The sequence below is a fragment of the Centropristis striata genome, chromosome 14, assembly GCF_030273125.1.
Source record: "Centropristis striata isolate RG_2023a ecotype Rhode Island chromosome 14, C.striata_1.0, whole genome shotgun sequence".
NCBI lineage: Eukaryota > Metazoa > Chordata > Actinopteri > Perciformes > Serranidae > Centropristis > Centropristis striata.
This window is the reverse complement of record NC_081530.1, coordinates 34,374,377-34,390,392: the sequence shown is the minus strand read 5'-3', so window position 1 is coordinate 34,390,392 and position 16,016 is coordinate 34,374,377. Positions and strand designations below refer to the sequence as shown.

Genomic DNA, 16,016 nt, shown 5'->3' with positions numbered 1-16,016 from the left:
TGTAACCTATTTTATTGAGTGGTCTGAATCATAATGGTTTGGATATTGTAGCGGGTCCCGGCTTGGTCTCTGCTGGCAGATATAAGGATAATCCTCTGATAGGAGTTTCTGAAATTATGAGACAGAAATCAGCGAAGCAGACCTGTTGGTCATTCTCCATTCGTCTGGATTATGAACTCTTCCTCGCGATTCGTTGCCTAGAGACCGAGTGACGCTGCCGTCACCCAGCGTCACCCAGCGTCACCTCACGCAACAGCGCGTCACTGCGTGCTTCCCCGTGCGATCCACACCAAACCAGACAGACCACAATGAACCAATACAGCAACAAACCAAAAAAAAGTGACTCTCAGAGGAAATAAAAGGCAGCAACCGCTCAATAAAAACATATTTATTTTGTGAGTATCACAATATATTTAGGTTCCTTCTGTTATCTTATTTTGAAGGGTAAACGTCCGGGGCTGCGTGCCAAAGCCCTTATTTCTATCTATGCGTCCCTCACTTGCGCCGTTCACTTGCGTCTTAGTCCCGCCCACCGGGGATGCATGGAGAGACGCAAGTGAGGGAAGCGAGGAGAGGAGAAACGATTTAAGACAAATGGGACGTCCTTCCGTCCGGAGCGTCACGTGAAGCGACGTCCGTTTCTAATGACGGCGGCAGCGGATCACAGCTGGATCAGCTGTCAGTCGCTTTAACAGCTGGAGACATGCACTAATAATAATAATAATAATAATAATAATAATGATAAGTGTTTTCTCTGTTTAACAAACACCTGCACATACACCTGGGGGGGTAATACTGGTCCATGCCTCACTGGGTCCGTCCGGTGCCACACACATACACACACAGACACACACACACACACACACTTCAAAAAGATGAATAAAGATTCCATAAACCCGGCTCCATGGCAGCGTAAAGACGCATCACATGAGGATGACCGTGAGGAATGAAGGCTGGGAACAATAAACCTGCTGCTGTGAAAAAAGTTTAGACGAACGTTACACTGTAACTGTGAACAAGAAGCAGAGGAGGTCTGAAAGAGAGACAGCGCTCCGTGTGAACGCGAGGAGGAGGAGCGTCAGTCGGATCACTCTGATAAAACACCTTAAACAGAGCGAGTGATGGAGAAGAAGAGACATCCCGCAGGTAGAAAGGAATGAAATGTGCTGATGTAGTACCATCATCTCATGTTATCTGTTTTTAATCATGCCATGGTGGCTGGGTCCCTCTCCCCTGGGTTCCTATTTATTTATTTATTTATTTATTTCGTATATTGCCCTAATACGCCGTCGTAGTAGACGATCCTGGTGATAAATTAATTATTTAATATACCAGAACATGATTGTGTCCGCTGAACACCGGCCAATATTTTATTAGGTTAGATGATGAAGGTAAAATGTAAATTATGTCACTCAGTAATGATCAGCCTCATGTGGGACTGATGAAAATGACAAACAATGTAAAAGTGTTTCTTGCTGACGGACAGACTCTCAGACTCTCTACTGTTTTTTTGTTTTTTTACTTTAATAATATCCGTAATAAATCTGTACGGTGGAAAAAACAGATCACGAAAAGGAAAAAAAGGAAAAAGGAAAATAACTTCTAGAGCGATGTTTCTCTTAATTTATTATAAATGTAGAAATATGTTTGTGGTGTTTTTGTTGTTCAGAGTCACAATAAAACAGATTTTAATTACATGGTGAATCATATAAATAAAATATAAAACTTGTGGTGACACACTTTAGTTTAATCTGTGATCTGTCTTCACTCCGGTATGAAGGTTGCGATGTATAAGATCAGTCCGATCAGCTGCTGCGTCTATTCAACGAGTCAGGGGGCGGGGCCACCGCTAAAAGACTTCCGCATAGGATTCTCTCGTGTATCCTCGCTTGTGCCTCCTCCGATATGCCTCCTCTATCCTCTATCCTCTATCCTCCGATCACAAATAAGGGCTTTGGGACGGTCTTAAAGATGGCGCCCGCGAAAGAACTTCCGGTTCAAGCGAGGATAGAGGATAGAGGAGGCGAAACTTAAGGGCTTTGGGATGCAGCACGGGAGTGTGTTGATGAGCTCTTGACAGAGCGGAATAAAGAGTGTTTTGGCCGCACATGCACCTCGGTTTTGTTATTTTTATATTATCTAAAAGTGTAGGAATAACGCTCGGCTACGTTATTACTACTAATATTTACTTTATATGTTTCATTTACTTATTCGTATTTTGTAATTTTCCTGACGATCAACCGGAAGTAGTGTGTCCGTCTCCGTATTCCTTCCGCTCCCGGAACTAATAGTTGGTGTTTGAGCCGTGATGAGGACGGCGGAGTAAGAAGCCAGTGTTTCTAGTTGTGTGAAGAAAGAGCGACAACACAAACTGCTGGATGTTCATTTTGAAAAGCTGAAACTAAACTACAAAGAGCAGGTTTGTTTTCTTTCTCCTGCCGGAAACGCGTTTACTGCTAATGTTGCTAGGCTAGCGTTAGCCGCAGCTAGCTCCTGCTAATAGTGATGGCTGATCGAGGCTTTGTTTACAAAGAGTTGAAAAGTTCAGCTCATGTTTTCACCATAACTAGTTCAAGCTTCAATATTCCAATCAGGTTTTTTTTATTTAATAAATGTAACAAATGTAAATGAATAAAATGAGCCACATTTATTACATTTTATTCTCCGAGACACCCTTTTTTGTCCTTTTCTGCTGGAGTACCACAAGTCATCAGTAGACTTCATAAGTGGTGTACATCATTAATTCAAGAGATTCTACCAGAATAACTGAATTTCCCCTCGGGGAAGAATAAAGTAATTTTGATTTGATTTGATTTGATTATCCTGGAGGTCCCAGCAGCTACTGAGTTGTTATGAGTCTCCAGGCCAGCAGAGGGCGCTGCTCACTCCTCCAGCAGCAGCGCTATCATCCAGGCGGAACTCATGAGCTCAGTCCTCCTCCTGCTGCTGGTCTGTTTTCAGCCTCTCTCTGTCCGAAGAAAAGGGTGAAAATGTGCGGGGTGCAGCTGCTGCGGGTGTCGGTCCATGAGCGGATGCGCGCCGCCGCTGAAGACGTCCTGCTGCGGGTGGAAACAGGAGAAGAAGCGGCGCTGAGAGCGCTGCTCACCGAGCGGCTAACGGCGGCTGCGGAGGAGATCGTCGGTCTGTTGGAGGAAACCGTGGCGGAGTACGAAGACAGAGTGGAGCGGTCAGAGCGGGAGATCTGCCGCCAGAGGAGGCTGCTCGAAGCCGTGCTGAAGCCCCAAGTCCGGCTGCACAGAGCAGGTCAGTCCCGGAGCAACACGGAGACATGCTAATGGTGGCTAACAGCTAAGTTTACACTCCACGGAAACATTTACTGGAGATTAGAGTCCACAGTCTGACCGTGTGTTCAGACCGGACGCGTAGCGAATTTTCGCGTCGCGTTACTCGCGTGAGATGATCGCGCAAGTAGTTGAGTTTACTCGCGAATTTTCGCCCAAGAGACTATTTAGCGCCAAATAATTCCCTCCATTTCATTCTGTCATCAACCATGACAAGCATAGCGTCCCTGTACCTGCTCTGGAAGTCCGAGATACGTCGGAAAACACGCCGTCGTGTCTGGGTGAGTGACATCATCCGGAGGCGCACTCAGCACGGAGAGAGGACCGCAGAGTACTTCCACCTTTTTCCCTCCTTCCGACCCACTCCTTCTTCCTGCCTCTTTTCTCCTCTCTCTCATGTATGTATCTCGGACACTATCGTCCAGAATCTCAATGCTGATAGGCTGTCCCGACACAGCGTCACGCGAATATTTCGCCAAAGTTGAATTTATTGAACTCACGCGAATTCGCGTTGTTTCATTCGCGCCGCGACATTCGCGTCAATCGCGGCATTCGCGTCGCGCAAAACCCGCGATTCGCGCCGCCGGCAAAAATTTGCGTCTATTCGCGTGTTTGCATTGACTTTGTATGTAATCTTGTCGCGCGAAATATTCGCTACGCGTCCGGTCTGAACACACCGTGAGACACACTGGAGGACACTGCACCACCGGACACATCATAATATTATGTTGCAAAAGCCTTTTATGAAATTAGGAAATCATAATTAATTATGATTAACGTTGATACATCTGCATGGAACATCATGGACCATTTAATGCTTACCTCTCTTCTATAACCATGTAACTCTTTTATAAGCATGTCTTGTACTACTTAATTTATATTATAATTATATTACATTACATTACATGTCATTTAGCAGACGCTTTTGTCCAAAGCGACGTACAATAAGTGATTCAACCGGATGGTACGAGACATAGACCAGAGGAATCAAGTAAGTACAGAACTTTAAGAGCTAACTGTCATCGCTACAGGTGTGCTATATGTTAAAGAAGAAGAAAAGAAGAGAAAAGAAGAAGAGCATTTAAAAATATATATATATGTTATTAATCATGTAAATATACATTATAACTATTATAGGAGCTCAGTCTTATACTGAGTTACTGAGGTATTTGGGTCCCGGAATAACTTGGTTGACAGGCCTCGCCTTGACTGATGCTTTTCTACCGTATTGAATAAATGTTCACGCTGTTGCACATGATAGTGCGTTTATTGCCGTGCAATGTAAACAAAGAAAAAACATACAAACAAATACCGGCATGATGCATTACACTGCTAAAGCGCTACAGCGGCGCAGCGGCGGTCAAAAAAAACGTTTGCCCTTCCGGGTCAAACCCTGCACAAAGAGTGAACAATCACACCTATATACACCTGAGCTCCCCAGGTAACAGCATAGCGACCCCACATATACATTGAGTGAATTACACCACACATAAACACTCAACCAAACACATTCAGCTCCTACACACCGGCCCCTAATTGTTAATGACAGACCGACATAACAATTCAAAATACAACATGAAAGGAGCAACATGTGTTAATACAGTTACATTAAAGTACAGTACAGACCAATCTACACTTCATGTACCAAACAGAGTTTTGTCACCGGCCTTTCAATAATGTTGGCCTTTGTCTGTAACCTCACAGAACGCACAAGCCCTTGCTTATCTGGAAAACCTTCCAGAACTCTGCCAAGTGGCCATGAACCACGTGGAGCTGAAGAATCCATGATCACCACGATATCTCCAGCTGTCAAACTCCTCTTCCTCTCATTCCACTTCTGCCTCTCCTGGAGCAAGGGCAAATACTCCCGAATCCATCTCTTCCAGAAAAGGTCCGAGAGATACTGTACTTGTCTCCAGCGTCTTCTCACGTACAGATCATGATGTTCAAACACTCCAGGTGGCAAAGCTGGTTTCCCTCTTAAGAGAAGAAGATGATTAGGCGTGAGAGGTTCCAAGTCATTAGCATCCTCTGAGAGCTTGGTGATTGGACGGTCGTTCAAAATGGCCTCCACTTCACAGAACACTGTATGAAGTCCATCATCATCCAACTTCTGCTGATGCAGAACAGAACTGAGTATTCTTCTCATACCTCCAAACCAGTCAATGAGTGTGCCGTAACCACTGTTTTTTGCCCCATCGTGCTCAACAGGAAGCTGGTTTTTCTCCCTGGGACATTCAGCTTTCGCATAAGATATTCTGAGCAGAATGTGGCTGAACTTCCCGGATCCAAAAAGGCATAGGTTTCTATGATGTGATTTCCCTTTGCACCTTTGACCTTCACAGGCAGGATGGATAACACACACCGGTCCTGACCGGTCCTGACCGGCCCCTGTGTGTCCACATGTTTTGAATGAAGTTGGCTGGTGAGATGTTTCAGACTGTTCCAGAGCTGGTTGCCTTTTAATATGAAGCACAGTGGGGTGGGTTTGACTACATATTTTACATGTCAAGCGGCTTTCACACTCACGGCTCATGTGTCCTACACATAAACATGCAAAACAAACCCCCTTTCCCCTCAGAAAAAAGATTTTTTCTTTGTGCTTCTTTCCCTTGAACTGTTTGCAGTCCTCCAAAGAGTGGTCACGAGCACAGCAAAGGCATTCGGCCTTTTTAGCTTCTCCTGGGTCTGATGTAAACTCTTTAATTTTCCCAGGCACTTCCATAGATGTTACAGTGGTAGCCACAACATTTCCTTTCATTTTGTTTCTAGGTTGCGCTTTGAACCAAGAGACAGTCTTTATTCCAGCAACACCAGATGACTCCTGTATCTCACCAAACAAAGGGTCAGAAAGAATGCTGAAACGACGCTCAATAAACGTGACCAAATTAATGAAGCAAGCTGGCTGATTGGTTGTCTCCATTATGTCGTGAGCTATGGTCCTCCACTGCTCCCTCATTCTAAATGGCAACTTGGACACAATGGCTCTTATATTTACTGGCATATCCAGTTCCTGCATGTACTGAAGCTCTTCCATTACATTGCAGCATCCACGCAGGAATAAGGAATAGGCTTGCAGTGTTTTCACATCCTCAGATTTTATTGTCTGCCAAGCCAGAGCCTTTTCCTTGTAAGCACTTGCGATTTTGTACTGATTTCCAAAATGTTTCTGGAGGAGTTCCTTTGCCACTGCGTAGCCACGCTCAGGGGCCATGTGCTGGCAGCTACGCACCAATTCACGTGGCTGTCCTCTTGTAAACTGTTCCAGATAGTACAAACAGTCTGCTTTTCCTGCCTTTTCCTCAACTCCTTGCTCAAAGGCTTTGATGAACGCCCTGTACTGGAGAGGGTCCCCTTCAAATGTGGGAATATCTCGTGGGGGCAGTGACATCATATGCTGCTGCTGTACCAGAGCTGCTGTTATTTCATTTTGCCTCTGCATGATGGTAAGTATGTCAGGTGGACTTTGACTGACGTATGGATAGTGTGTAGGTTGGGCAGTTGTTGTTGATTGATGTTGAAAATGCAGTGATGTTCCAGATGTATTTACTTGTTGCTGTTCATTTTGGCTGAACTGATGCACTGAAGCAGCTTGAACCCATTGCTCAGTTTCCTTGGGTCACACATCCTTTAACAGTTTTGTTGGGTGGAAGTGACCATTTTGTTGATTCATGTTGTTGTGTTGATTTCCATGTCTCAGGGTTGTACTCCTTTGCCACAGGGTTTAGTGTGTTGACAGCTTTTTCCAGATTTTTCCTTTTCTCCTTTTCCAGATAGGAATTCATGCCATTAGATGATTGAGAAGAACTTCTCCGCTCTGAAGCATTTAATACAGCTAGCTTAGCAGTGGAAGCAGCAATTTCAGCTTCCAAATCCAGCTGCTCTCTTCTCCTTCTCAGCTGCTGTTCCTGTTCCTCCAAAGCATGCCTTTCCTTTAAAGCTGCAGCACGAGCAACAAGTGCTGCCTTTTCTGCCTCAGCCTTCATGGCTGCACAGGATGCAGTACTTGATTTTGCACTGTTATGGCTCCTATGGCTTGAGCGTTTACTAACATTTGAAATGCTGTCATTAGGATTAATGTCATCCACCACATTACCCTTTTCATTACCTTCATCACATGAAACCCACATTTTTGTGTCAGCAATACACTCATTAATAGGCAACATTTTGGCCTTAAACCATATTTCATGTTTTTCTTTTTCCTCACATGGCAAAAGTCCCAACAAATGATTATGCATATTTTTTACTTCATAACACACTTCAAACAATCCCTCAAGAGCATTTTGCACCTCAGTTTTATCATTGTTTAACATCAAACCTTGTATTGATTTTTTTATGCTGGCTGCTTTATTTAACTTAGCTTTTCTACCAGATTGCAACCTGTCTAATTCATTGGCAAGAGCCTTTGTAGTGAGTTTAACCTCTCGTTTTTCAGTTTGTGTTTTGACACTACTAGCCACACTACTGGATTTATTAACAGTCTGCACATGAGTCCCGGCAGTTTTAATTATGTCCGACGCAGCGTCGCGCTTCTCCTTAATGAATAGTCAGCTGATAAACAGTTCACAGCAAAACAAAAGAACCGACGCAAAGTTTATTGTCCCCCCGCTTCGGCGACCAATGCATTGGATTTATGTCCGGCTATGTGTGCACACAATTTAAATGGCCATTCACCGGTGTAGCGCTACACATACCTCCGACCGTGCGTTGGGCGCTGTGAGATGATCCGGTGCTCCGGTGGCTCCGATGCTCCACGGCTGGCTCAGCCTCGGTCCCGTAACTCCGCCGGCGTCCCGACACCCACAGCCAGACGCTCTCCAAACCTCCTCGCAGTTCCAAACCGCTTCCAGCAGCTCCATTCGTCTTTGCGCTCACCTCCGGTCCGTACCAAACGTGCCGGTGTCCAAACGAAGTTCCAACTGGTGCGGGTTTTTTGACTAATATTATAGGAGCTCAGTCTTATACTGAGTTACTGAGGTATTTGGGTCCCGGAATAACTTGGTTGACACGCCTCGCCTTGACTGATGCTCTTCTACCGTATTGAATAAATGTTCACGCTGTTCCACATGATAGTGCGTTTATTGCCGTGCAATGTAAACAAAGAAAAAACCATACAAACAAATACCGGCATGATGCATTACACTGCTAAAGCGCTACAGCGGCGCAGCGGCGGTCAAAAAACCGTTTGCCCTTCCGGGTCAAACCCTGCACAAAGAGTGAACAATCACACCTGAGTAATGCAAGTTGGAACCCACTGAAAAATAGTTGTCCACCTTAATTTCTTTTTGTAAATAGATGCCTACAGATGACTATAGCTGTGTTTTTTTTGCTGAGAAACACAATATACAAATTATGAAGTCTGATCTACTCCTTGTTCAAATTTGATTATGATACTCCACGAACACATTTGTTTGTAAGATTGGAAAATAAATATTAAAATATCCTAGATAAATAAAACATAAATACATAAACTACAACCAAAACAAACAAAATCAACTTTCAGGCTCTGTTAACAAAACATTGCACTGAGATAATCATAGTGTATTATATTATTTTATTATTAAAATAACATATTGTGACGTCCTGCCTGCTGATTGGCTGTCCTATTTCCTTGTTGGCAGTGGTGGGCAGGTCGTCAGCCTAAATGGCCTCACCTGTGTGCTGGGTATTTAAGAGCAGTCTTATCCAGCACTCACCCTCTTTGCTGCTTCCAAGCTGGTAATCTGGGTCTCATGTTCCCCCCTGCCATGTGGGACTGAGTTTGATTTTCCCTCTTGCATACAACACTCACATACAGCACACTTCATTCACACCCATACACTGCATACATGACTGATGGGCATTTATTCACACACATCCAGTTTGGTTTGTTTTGACTTAATTTCAATTTCAATAATTTCATTGATCAGTTACTTAATTAACATTTATCTGATTTATTAATAAATTATTTGGCTTTGTATGTTACGTGTGGACTCCCTTCTTTTTTGCCACTAACCTGACCAGTTCGTGACAAAATGGGGGCTCGTCCAAACCATTGTTTGATTTTGTACATTTGACTTCAATCAGGATTCTAGGTAATGTTGTAAGGGTACATTAGTACAATTCAGTATGGTTTGTCTCAGTATTAACTTTTGACACCGATATTTGCTTGGGTTCTTTTTAGGAATTGTGTTTTGGTCTTAGTTATATCTGAGTTTTTTGGTTTCAAAGTGTTCATTGGCTTATTAGTAGCACCTGTTGAAGCCAATTAGTTAGCTGCCAGTGTTGGGAGGTCCACATGTAATTTTTTTTTAGTTTGAATTTTGGGGGATTTTGTCGGAGTTTGGAAGTAGCAATTGAACATTTGTCTTTAAGTTTTGTTAACTTAAATTTGTGAGTTTGGTTGCAGTAAATAAAAGTGTTGGAACTTTGTGTTGGGTTGGGACAGGCAAGTACCATTATAAGGGACCAGTAGTCCCCTGTTAGGCTAAGGAGGCTGGTTTCCAATAGGGGAGCTGGTCTTGGGGAATTTAGTGTGGCTGCAAACGTGGGCAGAGCAGTCGTCTCGGGAGCACATCCATGGTGCAAGGAAAGGTCGCTGGTAACAGTTGCTTTTTCTTCCCAGTGGGCTTAAGTGCATAAATACCCACCATATGTAGTAGCACGAAGACTAGGGAGGAGTGTAGGTAGTTATGGGGTTGCTAAATGTCTGTTAGTTAGTCAGGGCTGGGGAGGTTCCAATTTTGGTTTGGCTGTCCCAGACTTTTCAGTGGTTCCAGCACTCAACATTTGGATTGGTTGGTTTTTCGCCATATATTTTTGTTTTTGTTTTTTGGTCAGTTTGTGTAAATGGTGCAGCGTGGCATCAATAGTGGACGAATTTGTTGACTCGCCGTCAGTAGCACTGTTAGATCAGTGTACTAAAGACCAGTTAATGCTTATTGCTGAGCAGTATGAGCTTGAGATAGCAGATAAGAAATTAAAGGAGCTGTTTGATAAAGTACTGCCGGTTGGTGTGATGGTTGGTTGGTAGGTTGGATAGATGGTTGGTTGGTTTGATGGTTGGTTGGTATGTTGGATAGATGGTTGGTTGGTTTGATGGTTGGTTGGTATGTTGGATAGATGGTTGGTTGGTTTGATGGTTGGTTTTGTAGGTTTGATGGTTGGTCGGTTTGATGGATAGATGGTTGGTTGGTTGGTACGTTGGTTTGATGGTTGGTTGGTGCGTTGGATAGATGGTTGGTTGGTACGTTGGTTTGATGGTTGGTTGGTACATTGGATAGATGGTTGGTTGGTTTGGTTGGTTTGATGGTTGGTTGGTACATTGGTTTGATGGTTGGTTGATATGTTGGATAGATGGTTGGTTGGTTTGATGGTTGGTTGGTTTGATGGATAGATGGTTGGTATGATGGTTGGTTGGATAGATGGTTGGTTGGTTTGATGGTTGGTTGATATGTTGGATAGATGGTTGGTTGGTTTGATGGTTGGTTGGATTGATGGTTGGTTTTGTTGGTTTGATGGTTGGTTGGTATGTTGGATAGATGGTTGGTTGGTTTGATGGTTGGTTGGTTGGTAGACCTAGCTAAGCTAAGCTAACCACATCCTGACTGTTGAAAAAAGACACACAATTTGTCTGGACAGACAGGTGTAGTTCAGCGTTTGAAAATGTCATGGCACTTCTTTGTGCGGAGCCTGTGCTGGCTGCTCCCCGGTTCGATGCAGGTTTTTCCCTGCAGGTGGATGCCTCTAACGTAGGAGCAGGAGCTGTTCTTTTGCAGACAGGAGACCATGGGGTTGAAAGACCTGTGGCTTTCTTTTCAAAGAAATTCAATAGATATCAGCTTAACTACTCTGTGATAGAGAAGGAGGCGCTTGCTTTAATATGGGCATTACAGCATTTTGAAGTGTATTTGGGATCTGGTCTAACCCCACTTGTTGTTTACACAGATCACAACCCACTGACTTTCCTGCGATCACTTCAGAATCCAAATCAGAGGCTGATGCGGTGGGCGTTGTTTTTATAGCCATACAATTTGGATATTCGACACATTAAGGGATCAGAGAACGTCATGGCTGATGCCCTTTCTCGGTCACCTTAGTGGTTTGTGTGCTCACTGATTGTCTAGTTTGCTGTTTTAAAATTCTGCCTTCTCACTGCTCTCAATTTGCTCCTAGGGTCCAGGTTGTGGAGAGGTGGAGGAGTTGATGGATAATGTGGTGGGACCCCATTCTTTAGGAGGGGGGTGTGACGTCCTGCCTGCTGATTGGCTGTCCTATTTCCTTGTTGGCAGTGGTGGGCAGGTCGTCAGCCTAAATGGCCTCACCTGTGTGCTGGGTATTTAAGAGCAGTCTTATCCAGCACTCACCCTCTTTGCTGCTTCCAAGCTGGTAACCTGGGTCTCATGTTCCCCCCTGCCATGTGGGACTGAGTTTGATTTTCCCTCTTGCATACAACACTCACATACAGCACACTTCATTCACACCCATACACTGCATACATGACTGATTGGCATTTATTCACACACATCCAGTTTGGTTTGTTTTGACTTAATTTCAATTTCAATAATTTCATTGATCAGTTACTTAATTTACATTTATCTGATTTATTAATAAATTATTTGGCTTTGTATGTTACGTGTGGACTCCCTTCTTTTTTGCCACTAACCTGACCAGTTCGTGACAATATAAACAGCTGGAATGGCTGATTGGGGAAATATAGGGTTTTCTAACTGTCAAACATTTGCAGCTTTACTTTAAACACAACACAAAAGTCGATATATTAAGTCCAGAAAAAAACTATCGTGTCCATTTTTATATCTCAAACGATAAGTCGATATAGTAATTATCGTGACAGGCCTAAATGCAACATCATTCCTTGAGTAATTATCTACAGAATCACGTGATTTTGGACCAAAACTCGATTGGATTGGATCATCTGGACCTTTGCCAATGCAGAGGTTATTCTAGTCTGTCAGTGTTTATAATGTTATAGCTGATTGTGTATGTTCTGGTTGATTCATTCATCTAAAGATAATTACGCCATGCTTGAAAGGTACACTATGTGGATATATAAATATATCATTATTAAGTGTGAAACCAATTTAAATTTGATGTTAAATCCACCTGTTTTATATCCATCTGTGTTTCAGATTTACCTTCAGCTGTCCAGTACGTGATTGTTGTCAAAAAGGAGTCACAGGAGCAGAGCTGCAGTCAGAACCAGGAGGAGCCAGAGCCCCCACACATTAAAGAGGAACAGGAGGAACCTTGGACCAGTCAAGAAGATGAAGAGAAACCTCAGTCCTCACAGCTTCATCGAACACAAACTGAGCAGATGAAAACAGAAGCTGATGGAGAGGACTGTGGAGGACCAGAACCAGACAGGAACTCTGATCCAGATCCACATTTACAACCTGATTCAAGTCAACAGCTGGGAGACTCTTCTGAACCTGAGACTGATGACAGTGCTGATTGGAAGGAGACCGAAGAACCTCAGTCAGGCAGGCCTTTTTCATGATACAAGATTTAGTATGGGTGAGAAACCATTTCGCTGCTCTGAGTGTGGGAAAAGATACTCACAGAGAGCATCTCTGAGTCGACACATGCAAACACATAAGGAGAAGATAAGAGAGAAACCATTCAGCTGTTCAGTCTGTAAGAAATGTTTTTCAGAGAGTAGACGTTTAGAGACTCACATGATAATGCACGCAGGAGAGAAACCTTTCAACTGTTCAGTTTGTAAGAAATCTTTTGCACGGAGTCAGAATTTAAAGCAACATATGATAACCCACACACGAGAGAAACCTTTCAGCTGCTCAGTGTGTGGTAAAGGTTTCAATTTTAGTGGGAATCTGAATACACACATGCAAACCCACGGGGAAAGTGGGAAAAGATGCCATACAGGAGAGAAACCATTCAGCTGCTCTGAGTGTGGGAAAAGTTACACACAGAGAGGATCTCTGCAGAGACACACCAGACGCCATACAGGAGAGAAACCATTCAGCTGTTCAGTCTGTAAGAAATGTTTTCCAGACAGTGGACGTTTAAAGATTCATATGAGAACCCACACAGGGGAGAAACCATTCGGCTGCTCACTATGTGAGAAGTCTTTTAGCGTGGGTGGCCAATTAAAGATACACATGAGAATTCACACAGGAGAGAAACCATATAGCTGCTCTGAGTGTGGTAAAGGTTTCAATTTTAGTGGGAATCTGAGTCAACACATTCAAACCCACTCAGGAGAGAAACATTTCAGCTGCTCAATTTGTAAGAAGTCTTTCACCCAGAGTGGAAGTTTAAAGCTTCACATGAGACGCCACACAGGAGAGAAACCTTTCAACTGCTCAGTTTGTGGTAAAGGGTTCATTTCAAGTTGTTCTCTGAGTCGACACATGCAAACACATACGGGAGAGAAGAAGAAGAAGAAGATAAGAGAGAAACCATTCAGCTGTTCAGTCTGTAAGAAATGTTTTTCAGAGAGTGGACGTTTAAAGACTCACATGATAATTCACACAGGAGAGAAACCTTTCAACTGTTCAGTTTGTAAGAAATCTTTTGCACGGAGTCAGAATTTAAAGCAACATATGATAACCCACACACGAGAGAAACCTTTCAGCTGCTCAGTGTGTGGTAAAGGTTTCAATTTTAGTGGGAATCTGAATAAACACATGCCAACCCACTCAGGAGAGAAACCTTTCAGCTGCTCACTTTGCAAGAAATCTTTTACAAACGTCAAAGAACACAAATGTGCTGGACGCTCGTCCTCAAAGTTTCATGAAACTGATAAGAACAAAGAGACAAAGAGAGCCTCCAGCCAGCAGCCCACATGAGGAGATGCAAACAGAAGCTGATGGAGAGGAAGTCAGGAACTCTTATTCTTCCTCGTCTTCTTCTATATACATTTGAAAGATTGTATTTATATTTTTGCTGCATAGCATTCTGTAAAATGTCAAAGATGGATTTAAAAAGCCTGTTCTAAATTATGAATGATGAGTTCAATTGTTGTTGTTTTTTATGTATATTTAACAATAGAATAGTTGCAGCTGTTGTTCACATTTTTTCAATGTTACAATGCTGAGAATGCAAATAAAACCTATGTTCAGGTTGATATTTGTTTTTATTTAAAATGCAGTACTGTAATCACTCCTCACCTCTTAGAGTTAACATTTTAAGGCTTACCTTCAAAAATAAAAGTGCATAAGCTTTTTTTTTTCTTTTAAATACGAAGATTTAATCATTCATAATTCCCCCATTTTCCACACAGCAAGTTGCTTATTTACATGTAATATTTTTTGTTAATGTGTTAAAAAAAAAAAGTAATGTTTGTCATCTTGCACATTTGAAAAAAAATATTTAAAAAAGACACAAAATTACCAAAAAAAGTAATTAAAGGGACCTTCCACACACGACACGGTAAAGTGCCATTCATATAAAACTCACATTAAACTTTCATATCAAGGTGGGGGCCACAAAATATCATCACGAGGGCCACAAACTTCAAGAGTTTCGCGGACGGGTACAGATTAACATAACATAAACAATCTCCATCAGTGTATCTCCGGTCGGTTGTTATTATTAATGTAACCTATTTTATTGAGTGGTCTGAATCATAATGGTTTGGATATTGTAGCGGGTCCCGGCTTGGTCTCTGCTGGCAGATATAAGGATAATCCTCTGATAGGAGTTTCTGAAATTATGAGACAGAAATCAGTGAAGCAGAGCTGTTGCTCATTCTCCATTTGTTTGGATTATATTTATTTACAGATTCAATTATAACCTTTTTACTGCAAGCATGAATTATTTCAGTTATTTCTCTGCATTGAAGCACTGGTTATAACCACATGTGTATAACATTTACATTTCCAAGAAAATAAACTTAGTATTACACTAAAATAATCATCTGTCTATCATCAATCATGTTTGCTCTTCTCCCTCAAACACACATCATCTTTATCCTCTCATGGAAAGAGTATTTTCTTTGTAATAGTTTTACATGTTACAAGTGTTCACTTAATCTAACAGAATAAATCTCCTTTGCAGTTAGGTAATTTCATATTTACACTATAAGAATACCAACGGAAAGAATACACATGGCTGACTCATAACTTGCCGTTAGTTTAGCAGTTAACGGTTAATGCTCGTGCCCTTAACCAAACTGCCATTGTAACTGATTTTAACTGATTTTTAACTGTACATTAGCATTAGCTTAAACATTTGACAAATGCACAGGAACAAACAAACAAACAAACAAACAAAGTTACGGTTAGCTACAGTGTTAGCAATATTTCTCATCTACAAGTTGCCGTGACACTTAAATATTTACACACTTAACATGCATTTATTTTAGAAACCACATATCCCAGGGATTCATATTCGTTTTTCCAACATGTTTAGTCATATAAAAAATGAGTAACTAACCTGAAATGATGAGACAGAAATCAGCGAAGCAGACCTGTTGCTCATCCTCCATTCATCTGGATTATGAGCTCTTCCTCGCGATTCGTTGCCTAGAGACCGAGTGACGCTGCCGTCACCCAGCGTCACCTCACGCAACAGCGCGTCACTGCGTGCTTCCCCGTGCGACCCACACCAAACCAGACAGACCACAATGAACCAATACAGCAACAAACCAAAAAAAAGTGACTCTCAGAGGAAATAAAAGGCAGCAACCGCTCAACAAAAACACATTTATTTTGTGAGTATCACAATATATTTAGGTTCCTTCTGTTATCTTAT

The 16,016-nt window shown here is 42.5% G+C and overlaps 1 protein-coding gene across 1 annotated transcript; it reads left to right on the top strand.

Moving 5' to 3' along the window:
- The first annotated feature begins 2,182 nt into the window (after positions 1 to 2,182).
- Positions 2,183 to 12,919, top strand: LOC131984886 (uncharacterized). Its single transcript, XM_059349878.1, has 3 exons — positions 2,183 to 2,419; positions 2,979 to 3,264; positions 12,431 to 12,919. The coding sequence occupies exons 2-3, from the start codon at positions 2,991 to 2,993 to the stop codon at positions 12,796 to 12,798; spliced, it is 642 nt and encodes a 213-aa protein (XP_059205861.1). The 5' UTR covers positions 2,183 to 2,419; positions 2,979 to 2,990; the 3' UTR covers positions 12,799 to 12,919.
- Positions 12,920 to 16,016: the final 3,097 nt, after the last annotated feature.